This window comes from Syngnathus acus, chromosome 2, assembly GCF_901709675.1.
Source record: "Syngnathus acus chromosome 2, fSynAcu1.2, whole genome shotgun sequence".
In the NCBI taxonomy this organism is placed as follows: domain Eukaryota; kingdom Metazoa; phylum Chordata; class Actinopteri; order Syngnathiformes; family Syngnathidae; genus Syngnathus; species Syngnathus acus.
This window is the reverse complement of record NC_051088.1, coordinates 9,547,120-9,562,518: the sequence shown is the minus strand read 5'-3', so window position 1 is coordinate 9,562,518 and position 15,399 is coordinate 9,547,120. Positions and strand designations below refer to the sequence as shown.

Below are 15,399 nucleotides of genomic sequence, written 5' to 3'. Positions count from 1 at the left end.
CCAAACGTGTCGAGACTCCCTCTCCGAAAGAGACCGGGAATTGTTGAAGAACACATCTTGTGTAGTCACCATAGTGGCTTTTCATTGGTCCTTACTTTCGCTTTGTGTAAGCACAGCAGGCAGTGCGGAATGCAAGGCTGCAGATGACTGAAAATGGCATTGGAATTGTGTGTGATTATAAATCGTAGGCGACAAATATTTCTTACGTTGTGGCACTCATTAAAATTAGTTGCAAAAACGTGAACGCTGCTTACAGACAGCATACAGATAGAAGATTTTGGGAACAACACAACCGTCACTACCTGGTGGCCAAACAATGAAAAAAACACTTTATATTGGAATCCCTCAAAGACAGAATGGAATACAAAAAATTTAGTCTTGAACTTGTAAAGTGAAGGTCCCTTAAATCAGGCAGTTGTTACCTCGACTGCTTGTCTAGTTTTTATGTTTTAGTTCTGTTTTATTTTTTTGACTGGGCTGTAGAAAGCTCAGATTTATCCCCTTCTACTCCCTTTCTGACCTGGCTATGGAAAAGAGCGTAAAGGTCAAGAAACGTCCAAACAAAAGTATCTCTGAGGCTTGTATCCTACATAATTTCTTTCTTTTTCATTTCCTTCTCCCGACTTGTGATATTGGTTTGGTAACACCCTCTGCTAGCTGGTGAAGATGCACTCGATTGTGTTATTTTCCTTTCTCCTGTACAGTATGTCCTGTATTTTCTATTATCCCCTTTTCTTTGTCCCTCATTTGTCTTACGTCGTTCATCTTTCTTCCTAGTCATTCATTCTCCTTCTCTCACGTTTGATGTCTTTCATTTCGCCCATTATTATTCTCATTCCTAGAATTTTGGAAAATGTAATATTGGCTTTGCCTTGCCTTTTGTATAAAAGGGATCATTTCCGCGTTGGGGGTTCTTCGACGTACTTAGTTCAAGACGCTAGACCAAAGCATATAGAAATAACAATGACAGCATCTAACTTTAAAATATACTCGCGTTCTACTGGAATGAAGTCAAGTTCACGTAATTGACGTTTTACCTGCTCGACAAAATGATGGAAGGAGTTCCATTGTATGCAGGTCGATGTGAACAGACGGTAAACCTGCACGGCTTTTTTTGAGATGCTCAACTTAAAATGGTTTATAGACCGCAAAATCATCCAGAACTGTAACAATGTGCTGTTCAGAGAGAGTGAATACAAATAGAAAGGTGTCATTGTCACTGCATGGTGCAGATGCAGAGAAATTGAGGTTAGGAAAATGTCAAAGACAACCAATAAAAAAAAATAAAAATAAAACCATGTGCTCTTCTACTAACTGCATAATGACGATAAATGTTCCCACAGTTTGTTTTGTAACATCTTGTTGCGTATATTGTATTTTTCCACAGTTGCTGGGTTTGTATAGCAAATTGCAGCAATCTTTCATAATAATGCATTTAAAAAAACAAAAAAGGAATTTTATATACTTCAGATTTATTTTAACAAATATTTGTGTAAACTCCTACTGGAGTCAACAAGACGGTTAATATGCAGAGAAATGGCAAATAAAAATATTAAAAATGAATGCATAAAACACAGTGGGGACAGGAACGCGAATCACAAGGAAAGTCGCTGTCACTACTTCCAGGTAAGGTAGTAAGTCATCTGACGTAGGTAATCGGCATGGCAATGACCGAAAGGCTTCCCCTTCCTTATAAGACAATGTAGTGTTCGAACCCCCAAAAAGAAAAGAAAAAGTCTTGTTACATAGTCAACAAGACAAGATGAAGCTCATCCTGTAAAATCTCCAGCCTGGTGAAAGGTCTTTAAAAGGTCAGTCACTATCGTGCGACCTAAAACTGAGCAAAACAGAAAAATCTTGATAGCAGAAATTAGCCATGCAGATTAGCGCTCAAACGTCTGCTCCACTTTCTTCACTCCTCATTTGCTTCTGAAAGATAGCATCTCCTCATGTCTTTCTGCTGCTGTCATGAGCATGCACAGATATACACAAACACAGACTCATCAAATTTCTCATGGGGGATTAATTAACACATTTATACACGCTCACACTAACACAAAGAGGGCACGAGATCATGCTATATAACTCTATTTCGCTGCTCTCATTTCCTGAGGGGGTAGAATTTTGCTTGGTATTCATAACCGGATCTTGGGCAGACCAACAGTGTGCACGCGTGTATTTGTGTGCAGATACTGTATATATGGTATGGATACTGTACTGTATGCCTGTGGGAACACACTCACAGAATAAATATATACACACATTCTCAAGAGCAATTCAGCAAAGTGAGTCAAAAAAGTGCTTGTCAGTTCAGTGGCACTGTTTGAAGAAGGACATCAAACACAGAGATTTATCCTCTAGTGGACCTCGTGTTGAGAAGGATGAAGCAATCTTATACCTTTGGCCTTCTCGTCGCTTCAGCCTACTTCCCATACTCTCTTTTGGATTCATATCATCTGTATTTACTTTTTCCACGTTAATTTTGTTTATTTCTTCAGAGTTTGTACTCTTCAACACCACTCTGACCCCTCTCCCTTATCTCACTTTAGCACCTTTCAGCCTTATTACCACTTGCATTGCTCAACATCCTTTCGCTGCATTTTCTCCTTCAGCCTCAACATTTACTTTCACTGCTTCAGCCCAAGCTTTGACATCCTTTTATTTTCGTTTGTTTTGGTTTTGTTAATTTAAAATCGATTGAATTTATTAATTGAAAACTGGTTGTGTTCGGGCTCGAAAAAAGAATGCTTTCATTGGATGTATTCTCAACTGCTTTAATGTGAATCATGCCTTTGCATTTAAATGAGTTTCCATTTTTTTTTTTTTTCGTTGTTATTGTCACGCCACTTTCAAATATACGTTTTGATGATGACATTAATAAAACACATCATAAATACATTTATAGAAAAACACAAATTAAATGTTCTGCTATACAATAATAATTCGTCGCAACTGTCCATGAAGCGCACTCGACACTCGTTTGATTGATTGATTAGATGATTGGCAAGAACAAAGAGTTAACAGAAAAAGTTCAGCCTGAAGGGAAAAGTACTTTTTCACAATTAATTCTAAATGCTTAACTTGTTTATTTTGATGATTCATCATTGAACCGGATAATATTATTTAATTTCAATTCCTTGAAAGTGCAAAAATGGACAAACATAAATTAATTATTATTCAGTTTCATGTCGCAAAACAGACCAAATGTTTTTCATTATGCCTCCCAGCCCCCCAAAATGTGAGAGTCTGTGAATTTCTTTCCAACTGTGTTTCTCAAGTAACTTCCTCTCTTTGATGTCCCTGTCACCTTTGTTGGCACTCTTCCTCTCTTCTTCTCCTGCTGTCGGGAGGTTGGGGGTTCTTGATTAAAACTCACACTGCCAAGTTCTCCCACATCGCATCATTGCATTTGATTAGCTCCAGCCCCCCTCCAGTCACCCCCTCCTCCCTGATCGTCATCACTGCCTGCACTACAGGAAGCAGCCCGCTCATACGCACACATGCACAAAAACACATTTGTGCGCAATGCCAACGTGCACCCACACATGAAATGCCACTCGGTCCTCATATAGACTACACACGCACGCACGCACACACACACACACACACACACACACACACACACACACACACACTCAGGCTGACGTTGATGCCGTGTCAGCAGGGAGCCAGCTCTCACCAGCATGTTGCTGACAACTTCCTGTCCCTAATGAAGCATTAATAAACTTGCAGTGGCAAACAGTGGATCAGAGAGCAGAGCTGAGCCCACCCTAATACCCCAACCCACCTGCCTTCTGGATGCCTGGGGTTTGGATGAGAGGGGAGAGGATCACAGTAATCGCCCCCCTATTCCAAAGCTCTTCTGCCCCACTTTGGAGGAAGACATTATCCTCCTCTCCTTGCTCTTGGTTCTTCTCACTTGTCAGTCATCCTGTAGCTAAGTCTCGTAAGATATTACCGTGAGGAGCTTTGAAGTGCATGTTTTCACCTCATCCACAATACTATTTGAAAACTTGAGGATACAGTACTTTGGAACTTGCCATAAAGTAGCAGCGATATACGTATCTCATCCAAATACAATTTATAAGGTAGGGCCCAATCTGTTCCAGAACACGGCTCCAATTTGTTCCGATTTGGAAGCAATTTCCAACTCACCTTAACATCGCTATAAAGATTTAATGTCACAGCATCATAACAGCATCATATTACGATATTGGGATGGTATTGTGATGAGTTTGCAGTAAATGTTTTAAGGGACATTTTAGTTTCGTAAATATAATGAGTAAGATGAAATTAACCACAAACGATAGAGACCGTAAAAGACCCGGTCTTAACTTTAACACGTGACGCCATATCATTTTGGGGTTAACATTCCGGGGGAAGTCAACTGAAACATTTTCTTTATAATATTATGTTCTATGTGGCTCCACTAGTCTAAACATGGTATTCTGATGAATATATCATTAGTGGGATGTGAATGAAGCAGCAAAATTCACACAATTTTATCCATCTCAGGGGGCAGCCATTTTGCCACTTGACTGAAAATGACAACACAGTTGCTCGGGGCATAGTTAACAACCAATTAGGGGTGGATGGAGGGTCATTCCCTGATTAATTGATTGCATCGTCGATAGGATATTGATTCCGAATAGATTTGTTTGTTGCAGCCTGAATTATAAGGAATTTTCTTTTGGAGTTGACTTCCCCTTTAAGATATTTTAAGAGGTCAAACTAATAAAAGTAATGTATTGACATTTGTTGGATCTTATGGGCATACTGCTGTTACACTTGATGAACATCATGTTTAATTGGAAGCACAGAAATATTGAAACTATAACAATCAGGTGTTTTTTTTCTCTGGGATGACACAATTATCTCAGCACATATCATTATTGATGTCACTGACTGAAAATGCGGGCTCTCTGATTGCAGTGATTTAAACTGTCTTATTTCCATGAAAATGATTGCAATCATGTCATTAGATGATCTTTAGAAAAAGTGTTAATCAAATAAAAAATCAACGTCATTCCTTTTGTCATTGATTGTAGGAATCGTTCAAACGTTATTGAAACGATGATGAAGGCTGTTTGCATTCATTCAGTCGATCACAGATCTCCACTAAAGCAGAACCTATAAAAAATTATAATACTGTTAATATAATCATAATTCATTATTTACTGAGATACTAAGAAAAAATACGATCTGTCATTTTACTTACAATGTTAACAAAAAAAGAAGCTGCCTCCTTAGGAACGCATTAAAAACTTTTCAGTCCTAAGACCAACCAACCTCTTAAACCGCACACAAAGGCTTTCATCCTAAGACCTCACCCCAATTAGATGCTGTCTCACTTCAATTGTGCACAAATGCCATTGCTTTGCATCTTTATCTTATCAGTCGCTCTGTCAGTCTCCCTATCTTCAGTTTTGTCATTACTTTTGCAATGTAAAACGCACTGATTTTCTCAGGTGATAGTGGCTCCTTTAAATGGCAGCAGGCATCATCTAATTTTGCTGCTTTAAAATTGTCCCTGTAGTTCATTCATGCATTCATGCATTCATGCATTCATGCATTCATTCATTCATTTGTGCATTCATTCATTCATTCATTCATCTTCCCCTTATCCTCATGAGTCATCCCTCTATATTTTCTTCCATAACCTTACTTGATGATTTGATTTGTATTTCAGTAAACCAAGATGTTTTCTGTGCCTACCCTAAAATTGTTTTGCTGCTTTTGTCTAGCATTGTTGTTTATGTACAATATTGTTTACTGTTGAGTCTTACCATGACCTTTGAGCTGCTCTGCTAGCCTCAGCGAGGTCATTTCTTCAGGACCCGGGGATCATCAGTGCTTCATTGTTCCGACCCAATTAGAGCGTCACGGTGGCTGCCATCAAGCAGCCGCTGCTGATGACTCACAATGACTATATGATTTTCGTCAGTCTTCTAAAGTGAGAGCTGCTATTTAATGCTTGATTTGAAAGCTGCTTTTGAATGGTTTCAAATTAGGTCTAGAGTTCCTTTTGAAATACTCCGGGAATATATTTCAAGAAAAAAAAATGGGGAAAAAGTCTTCGTTAGCAAGTCTTAGTGCTCTCTAAACCTCCAAAGGACTTGACAGGAGCAGAAAATAAAAGGGAGGGGAAATGTGTCTTGAGTATGAGGAGGGAGAGAGTGGGGATTGCTTTGATTAAGAGCAGTCTTCATAGCAGCTCTTTCTTCTTACACATCCATAAAGTATCTCCGCTCACATCTCTGGCTCTTATTAAAAAGAGACTGGTGTCATTTCATCCCGAAGGCAAGAGGCAGGAGATCATGTTTTCAAAAAGAAGCAGGAGGGACGATACTACTCATCCTTTCTCATCTTGTGGAAGTGGCGGGTATTTATGTACACAACAACAGAGTATACAGAGAGAATGTCTAATTAGAGGTATGCTACCTATAAACAAGATATTATCCGATATACTATGAATATGTCTAATTAGAGGTATGCTACCTATAAACAAGATATTATCCGATATACTATGACTTGGCATCAAAGTTAAATGTTATTATTAATCCAACCTAAACTTCAACTTTACAAATGTTATCTATGTTGTGGTAAAGATTTGTCCCGCAATCCATGATGGTAATTACAGCAATTTACAGGCACCTTATCCCCCATCTATTTGTTCAAGTGGATGACCAAACCAATTAATTAGGGCAAGCTCTCTATTAGAGTGGAGGCCGCTATTTGAGGAAGTGCGTGTCCGTGTGTGTGAATTCACAATACTGTGTATGAATTTGTTGCAACAAGAAAACTTTTACTGGGCATGGGTTGAACATCATTTTTAAGGTTTTGGAATTGGGGATGCTTTCGACATTAGACTTCTTCTAAAGAGAGAGTACATACAGTCATAGATCCCATTCATGAATATGAATTGATTGCTCAGTGCGATGACAATTGTGTCCCATTAGAAGTACAAATTGCAGAAGTAAAAATTGCAGAATTAAAAGTTGCGCCGGTGAGTCACTTGATGACTAGTGACGCGTTGTTTAATTAGGCTCAAAACAAAGTCCACTGGGAAAATACCTTTTCCATTTTTCTCTTCTTGCTCTCGGACTCATTTGAGGCAAGGTATATATGGTCCCTTCTCGGCCGGAGCGATTAAAACTCGCTGGAGCATGGCGGAAAAACATGTTTGGAATTCAAAGCTCCTAAATCTGTATGAAACACAAAGCTGCGACAGTGCGTCGCCTCCGAGGGATGTCAAGTGCTTCTTGACATTCCAAATGACTGCAATGGGCCTTCCAAAGAGCACTAGCAGCCACTTAAATAAAATTGACTGTATCCAACGAAACACTCCATTGTTACAGTAACAGCGAGTGCCCTTAAGTGCAACTGGTTGGCAGCAGTGCGAGTGAGTTTTAAATCACACTGCGTTCAATTTAAAAAAAAAAATATTCCCTTTGCTTTCAGTTCTCAAAGATCCTTGCACTGAGGTAACCTGCAGCTACGGCAGCACCTGTGTCCAGTCCACTGACGGCTTGTCGGCTAAATGCATGTGCCCGCTGGGCTGCGAGGGCAGACCAGAGCAGACGGTGTGCGGCAGCGATGGGAAGGACTACCGCAACGAGTGTGAGCTGCATCAGTATGCCTGCAAGCACCACAAGAACATCAGGGTGCAACATCAAGGACCATGCGGTAAGATTTTGGACTTTTTCACATTATACGCAACACAAGCCAAGCCACCCTCCTCTGGATTGTTTCGAACACTTTTTCCCCATCACACAAATTTATTTTGCCAGCTTTCCCATGATTAATACGCCAAATTTACCACCCTTATTGTACAAGGGTTGATAGAAATTAGGAATATTCTTCTCATTCATGTTTACCAGTACGTATAGGTTGTAAAAAAGGTGTACTTATGTGCCAATATAATGTTAGATAATGTTATAATATTATATAATGTAATTTTTTTCTAACATACGTTTTTTAGGTGTTTCATGTACTGTTCCCTGTGCGGTGCCAACAATATAGTGAAATGACGTCAATAAGTTCAATTAATTTTTACACCCACTAGATAGTGTCATCACACTCATTGTTTTAAGATTTTTATAGAATTTAATGACTCGCAGCTACACAGCCGATCTGTCGGCAAGGCAGTCACACCTTTATTTATATAGCGCATTCCATATATATGGTAACTCGATGTGCTTCCCAAAATTAAAATTGCAACATTTGTAAGCACCTGTAAAAAAGGAGTTAAATATATTAAAAAGTAGAGTAAAGGCATACAAAAGTAGATCACTAAAATATGTACAGAGGAAAAAAAAAAAGCTCTTTAAGGGTGATATTTGGAGGGTCGTCTTATTCCTGGGAAATTACGGCAACTAAACACATTCACGAGCTTTTTTTTTAGCCAATCGCAAGCATTCCTGCAAGCAAGGCCAAACATATGAATTGCTTGTGAATTGAACAAAACATAAAACTATGAAAGCAGTGTGAAGTTATTTGTGCAGCAAACAAACAAATAGAAAACACAAAGAAAAACCATACATTTCTATTCTGACACGCTCCAAACTAATGATAGTATTTTCTTGTAAGCTGAAACTGCTTGTTGTTTCTCTCATCTGCTTTATCTACTACCTCTGGCTATTATTTCTCCTTCACATACTCCACTTACTTACAATGCACCCCTGCTAATTCTCATTGTTCAGTCCATTTTTTTTTTTTTTTTGCCTCACACCGGCACTCCTGTAGCGTAAACTGTTGTTCCTCTTAAGTAGCACTTGTCATTTTCACATGGGGCACCCACACCGCCCCACCCACCCCCACACAAACCTGTTTTCATCTAGCAATGGTTGTTTACTCCCAAGGCGATCCTTTTTCCCCCTCTTTTGTTGTGGAGAGCCAGATGGAGAGAGAGCACAGCAGTTTCTCTCTCTCTCAGAGACAGAGCCTGGTGGTGGGCAACGGGAGATGGATATGCGGGTCTGCAGACAGAAGGTTGCTCGCATAAATCCAGCCCGAGTCGGCCCATGGGGAGTGGTGCTTCCCCGATTTATCCGCGCTGCTAGTTTCTGCCGCAAACAGGCCATTCTTTTTATAATTACCCTCCTTGCTCGGCTGGAGGAGAGCAGGGGATCTTGGAAGCTGTTCTTCTCACTTAATGGGAGGTAATGGTCTTGCTCTCAAGTATTGGCCTGGCTGGCACCGAGGCGCCTTGTGCAATGCGCCATGTGCAATGCCATCAAAGACCGCTTTGCTTATGTTCTCAAGCTGCTGCATCGCGCTGCTGGAAAAGAATCCTCAGACTCTCAGATGACAGACCGCACTGTCCTTCGCATTGCTGCTATTTGTATCGCTGCCAATGATCATTTGGAAACCATTTAGCCTTTTTATGATTTTGGGCTCTTCAAAAGTAATAATAATTAATTTAAAAGTAAATGATATGTTGATAAATTATTGTAATTAATAAATTAAAACCTTATAAGTTAATTGGTTGAAAATATGGATCTACTGTGTCTGGATAAAAAAAATCTTCATTTGTGGTTTACTCCATCTAAAATTGACAACAAAAGTGTTCAAAAATAATAGATTTTGAAATGACTATTGAATTGGAGATAGATTATGGTTTTTTTCATTCCATTCTTAGTATATACAGCACCATTTTAAAGAATTGTCTCATTTCAAGGTCAGGTCTCAAAGTGGAATCATTTGATAGCAGCACTCAAAACCCAGACATCCATATAAGACTGCAGCACTGTGTGTTTGCTTGGAACTTAAACTTGGAACTTAAACCCACGCATGTAAACATACAAGAGTATTCAAAAATCAGTTTTGAATAGTAAAACTAAAAATCACCCAATTCGTTTTTAAAAGCTAAAAGCTGCAGTCTGTTAAACTTGAGATGACATCTATCTAAGTGCACCTACATGTCACAATGACAAAACTATGTTGTGTTTTTTTGCTTTAAACACACACTCTGAAAATCCTGAGCAGTTTTTCTTCAGATATCACCAACTATTGACACTGTAAGCTTATTTCAGGTCTTTAGATTGTTTTTGCATATCCATAACAACATTGCTATCAATGGATTTTTCGTATTTTTAATTACCCTCTTAGTTATGACATTCACATTTTATCTCTTGAGTTACACAGCTCAGAATACTTGGTATGTCTTGGGCGAAGCGCGGCTGCGTTTTAATGCCACACCGCAACATAAATCCTTTGTCTTGCCTCATTCTAAAAATGTGTCGAGCAGGATAAAGCCCAGAGTCTTGTTGCGATGCGTCACAACGTTCTCTTGCTCATCCACAAACCAATCCCATTATGATCCAGGGATGATAAGGCCAAACAGGATAGCCTGCAACGAAGGAACAGCAATGAGGAGCGAATCCAACTGACTGCCTCTATCTCATTCCTTGTCTCCTTTACGATCAAGAGCACACTCGGAGGTGCTCTCAGTCGCTAGGCTAAAGATAATGTACTTTGTAATATATGTGTAGCGAAGCAATAATGGAAGAGTATTCTTCCATTGGCCACTTTCTTAGGCTAACCTCCACTCTTCTACGCTGACAGTCATCTCTATTTCACCTGGTACATTAAACGGGCCTCTCATCTCCACCCAGAAATTGTAATTAAAACATGATGTCAGGTGGCCGTATTCATTGGTTGTACGGGTAACATTTCTCCTCGCCTCTGTGGAAAATACTTTATCTTCTTCCTGCCATGTTGCACCAGTCAGTTAACATTCAGGCATGTGTGTGTCCCCACAGACCCTTGTAAAGACAATGAGAATAGTCTCAACACATTGTGCCGGGTCGAGGCCCTCACCCGCCAGCCGCTCGTCTACAGCTTGCCCGGGTCGTGCCCTCCGCCTAGCGAGCCGTTATGCGCCAGCGACGGTGAAAACTACCCCAGCGAGTGTGCCATGAGAGCAACGGGCTTGCAGAAAGGCATCAAACTCAGGAAGATCCACGGGGGGCGATGCAGAGAGCTGGGTAAGTGTCCACTTAACCTTGCACACTTTTTGTTCCTCCAATCCACTCCTAGATGCCGTTCCCCTTCACAACAGTGTCATGCATACAACCATTCACAGACATTTCTGCTTAATATTTGATGAGCTGGCATTAAGACCTCACCCCAATTTAACCCCTCTCAGTGCTATTGAGATAAATAGTTTTGAGGCCTTAGGGTCAGTCCCATTCAAACATTAGCCTCCTCCAGCCTGATAAGAGCCTTCAAACGGTATAAGTAGGACAGGAGGGAAAAAAAAAACATTGTTAACAAATAGTTGTCAGCTTGAAATGTTTGCCTGATAGGCCTCTGAAGACCAGTTTCCCTGCTGTGTTGTGGAATAGCGGCGAAGGTTTAGGGCAGCAGCGTGGACAGACGAGAATATCCGTCTTCTTTTTTAGAGTTGTCAGTGTCAAAGGATGAGAAACGCTTTGAGACTACAAACTGAAAAACCGCAACATTCATTCTTTCATTCACTCTGTAGAGGGAAATGGTACAAAAAGTGTAGTTGTTTTTGTGAGTTTTCTTTTCTGAAATATTAATTTTGTTTCCCTTATTAACATTTTTGTCAGTGTTGACTGAAACACACTTGGTGGCAAAAGTTTCACGTACGTGTGTGTATGTGTGTGCTAGCTTGTGCCTCTCTCCCAGCCTGTTCTGTTATGCCAATTTTAAATTAAAGAACAATCCAATTTAAGAAACCAATCCATGAAATCATATCCCTTAGCAAATTACAAGTTGGTAACTAATCTAAATGACCGTTTCGACATGCTGTTGCACATCCTTGTGGCCCCCCTCAACCAGATTGAGCAGCAATGTAATTAAGTGTGACATGACATGCTTTTAAAGAAAGCGGGGAAAGGAATTGGATTGCTGTACAAATATGATCCACCGATCAGTAATGAAATAATTTCGAGGCCTTGAGATCGCTGCAAGAACAGAGACCTCAAATTGGATTTTCTCACTTTGCCGCTAAATTTGCTATATAGCACAACCAGTTAATCTTTTCTTCATTTTTCAAGAGAATTTTTGCTTGGTGAGTTGAAAAGTAAGGAATGTAATAGTTTAGACTTGGCTGTAAAAAAATAATTTCAGAGGACAGTCCTATACGACTTTTTGTGGTGGGAGTGTAAAGTTTAATGCTAAGCTTTCCATTACATCATTAGAGCGTCAATTACGACAACACTACAATCACTCAAACCTTGAGAATGGATGTAAATAGCCCTTCTCAAATAGTGGGTTGGAGTGGGGGTGCTTGGGGAGGGGCACGTGACCAAATGGGAACATGTTTTTCTTCCATTTCTGCCAAAATAGAAAGTAAAGTGTAATTCCACAACCACTAAAATAGATGGCAGTGGCGCTCTCATTGTCAGAGTGTCTATCAGGTTATTCAGCAGATTTAGATTACTTTTTTGTTTTTCTTTAATGTAAAGATACAATGTCATGCTTGCAGAGGTGTGTATATAACAATATAGGTTCTTAAACTAATCACGGCTCAGCTTCAGCTTCTGGTGAGCCATGATTGGTTGTGACCTGAGACTTGAGCAACTGAGAGATCATTTTCACTCCACAGGAAGTGGCAAAATGGCCACACCCTGTGATGAATAAAAACGGGGCGATTTTTCTTCTTCAATATTAATCAGAATGCCGTCTTTAGACTAGTGGGGGCGGTCACACAACTAATTATTGTAAAGAACATTTTTATTTTAACTGACCAGCCATTGTTCTTTTCTGTTTTTCAATAAAACAGTCAGTCTCAGAATTGGCAGTGTTTTCATCTTTTGAGTATATTTACTCAAAGTTAAAGAAATCAGCACCATATTTTTAGGATGTAATGTCATGTTTTGAAACAAACACTGCTCATGTCAAATAAAAGTTCTGCACACAATCAAATTTGAACCAATCATCCCTGGATTTCCGTTTCCATGTTGCAGACGAATGTTCAGAGGAGTGTCGCTTCAACGCCGTGTGTGTGGTCGAGCAGCTGAATGCTCGCTGCTCTTGTGATCCTATCGAGTGCGACGGGACCTACAAGCCCGTGTGCGGCAAGGACGGCCGCACATACACCAACGAGTGCGCGCGTCGCAAGGCCGAGTGCCTGGCCAAGACTCTCATCCCCGTTAAGCATGCGGGACCCTGTGGTGAGTGGACCAAAGGGAGGAGGACAAGGTGTCCTTTTACCCGCTTCCCTCCTTTTCTCTTCTTCTTGTCGTAAAGTTTAGTACCACATGTCTTAAATGGTTCAATGATGCTCTTTGAAAAGGGGAGGGGCAATCAAGCCTGTGCCTTCACTTCACTCATTCATCTTTGAAGCTCATCCCTCCATCTCCAACGACACTCGCATGATCCATTCATCCACATCCGCCTCGATCTTTGTCTCACTGTCTTGTGTGTTGTCTAAAAGAAAAGCTGTTCTTTCTTGTTGCAGTGCGTCAGTCAGTCCGTCTGTCTGTCTGTCTTTGTCCATGTTGGCTGTGTCTCCCTGGCTGTCTGGCCGCAGGTGGAAAGTGGGGTCAGCCAATGGGCGACCTCATCAGATGGATGCTGGGGGGTGAAGCCTTCCTTCCCCTTTGCTCCGAGCCGACGGAACAGGAGGGGTCTTGTACCGCTGCTCTTCTTCCTGTCTCCCTTTTTTCACTCTTAATGCACAGATATGATCAATGAGGTTGGAGAAGTCTGCCTACTTGTTCCATTATTTTCCCAGAGCTACCCAGCCAAGTTTTTCTTTTTGTTCTGCATGCTGCAGCGCACGCCAGCCCCTAAACTCAAAATTACCCAAATTGGCCGGTTCACCATTTTCCAAAATATTGATTAAAAACCCTTGCAGCTGCAGTCTTTTGAATGCGAAAGCCATCACGGCCGATTTTACTGCCGCATGTTTTTTTGGGTGGAAGAATGCTCTTTTAAATTCAAACTAGTAGATTCCCTTTTCATTCCGAGGCGATACAAGTGCGGCACAGAATTGAATAAAACCGAGTTTACCCATGAATAAAATGGCAAAATGAGTTTTCAGGCAAGGAAGCACAGTATTTGAGGTTTTTTTTCTTAAAAAGGTACGCTGACATCTTTTCTGCCAACGATTCCAACTCCAAGTTGTCACATGACCTTTTTCCTGAGCGAGACGATGGGACCGAATGCACACTTTAGCAGATTATCTGCTTAACACATCACGATACTTTCTATTTGGCGCTAGAGCAGAGCTGAATGCCAAAGTGGAATGACAATGGCAACGCTGAGGTGTTTTGTTGTCATGCCTTCCAACAACTCCACCCACATTTATGTCCTGTTATTCGACTTCCTTCTCAATATCTCCTCCTCCCTAGTGCATCATGCGCCTCATCTCTGTGTTTGCGCGTGTGTTTTAATGCATTTGTATTGACATTTGCATATTGTTCAAAGGAGAACACCACAAACGTCAAAGCTTGAGTTTGTTTTTTTAATTAAACATCAAAAGAGAAAAAAATATAGGAGCCCACCGAGACAGTGAGCTTCGTCAGACTGTTGCATGCAATATACATTTGCACTTTTTTTTCCCCATCTTACTGACAGCAGATTAGGTTAGTCATTGTCTTTAAAAATACTATAGAGATTAGCAGAATTGGAAATGACCAGAGCTCCTTCAGTGCTCGTGCGATCAATCCATAAGGCAAAAAAGCTGTGGCAACATGACGTGGTGTGAGGTTTCCTCCGTGATGCTTGCATCTTGACGCTTCAGCAGCAGCGGCAGAAAATGTCAGCCCGGTGCGCAAACACAATCAGTGCCTCCAGGCTTGGGTTTCATGTGGAAGAAGTTGCGTTTGGCTCTGTTTGCCTTGCATACTTGCTGCATTTGCTCTTGGTGATGGATGCATGTCAGTCAGGGTTGTAGTCAGACACTATTCAATTTACAGTACATGTTAAATGACGGTTGATTCAGTACTAAAATACATATACCATCATTTTATCAAGTCGTCATTTAGCTCCATGTATTTCAGGAAAATGTCCAAAATAGTTTCTTGCAATTTCAACAAAAGCAACAACTGATAACAAATATTTAAATTACCGTTTTTTTCCGTGTATAATACGCCCCCATGTATAATACGCACCCTAACAATGGCATGTTGATGCTGGAAAAAAGACTGTACCCATGTATAATACGCACCCAATTATTATTTTTTTTTTTTTATATATTTTTTTTTTTTTTTTTTTTTTTAAGTCCCAATGATCGTCACACACGCAGGGAGGCAATGGGTCCCATTTTTATAGTCTTTGGTATGGTCTTAACTAGGCTGGATGTATTTTTTTTGTTGGCGTTGATTTCTCCGACTGCCCATAAAGGCACCACCGCGATCAGATGAAAAGAGAGGAAAGTGACGTGCGGACATGTGAAAAAGGCGGCTCTGTATGGGAGAGACG

At 40.5% G+C, this 15,399-nt stretch overlaps 1 protein-coding gene across 8 annotated transcripts in view; it reads left to right on the top strand.

Annotated features, from left to right (window-relative positions):
- Positions 1-15,399, top strand: part of agrn (agrin) — a 182,676-nt gene that overhangs the window by 90,561 nt on the left and 76,716 nt on the right. For all 8 annotated transcript variants that reach the window (XM_037240168.1, XM_037240142.1, XM_037240125.1 and 5 more), the window contains 3 exons: positions 7,462-7,686; positions 10,764-10,988; positions 12,939-13,145. In XM_037240168.1, the coding sequence (XP_037096063.1) occupies positions 7,462-7,686; positions 10,764-10,988; positions 12,939-13,145 (657 nt within the window). The remainder of the gene's footprint in view (positions 1-7,461; positions 7,687-10,763; positions 10,989-12,938; positions 13,146-15,399) is intronic.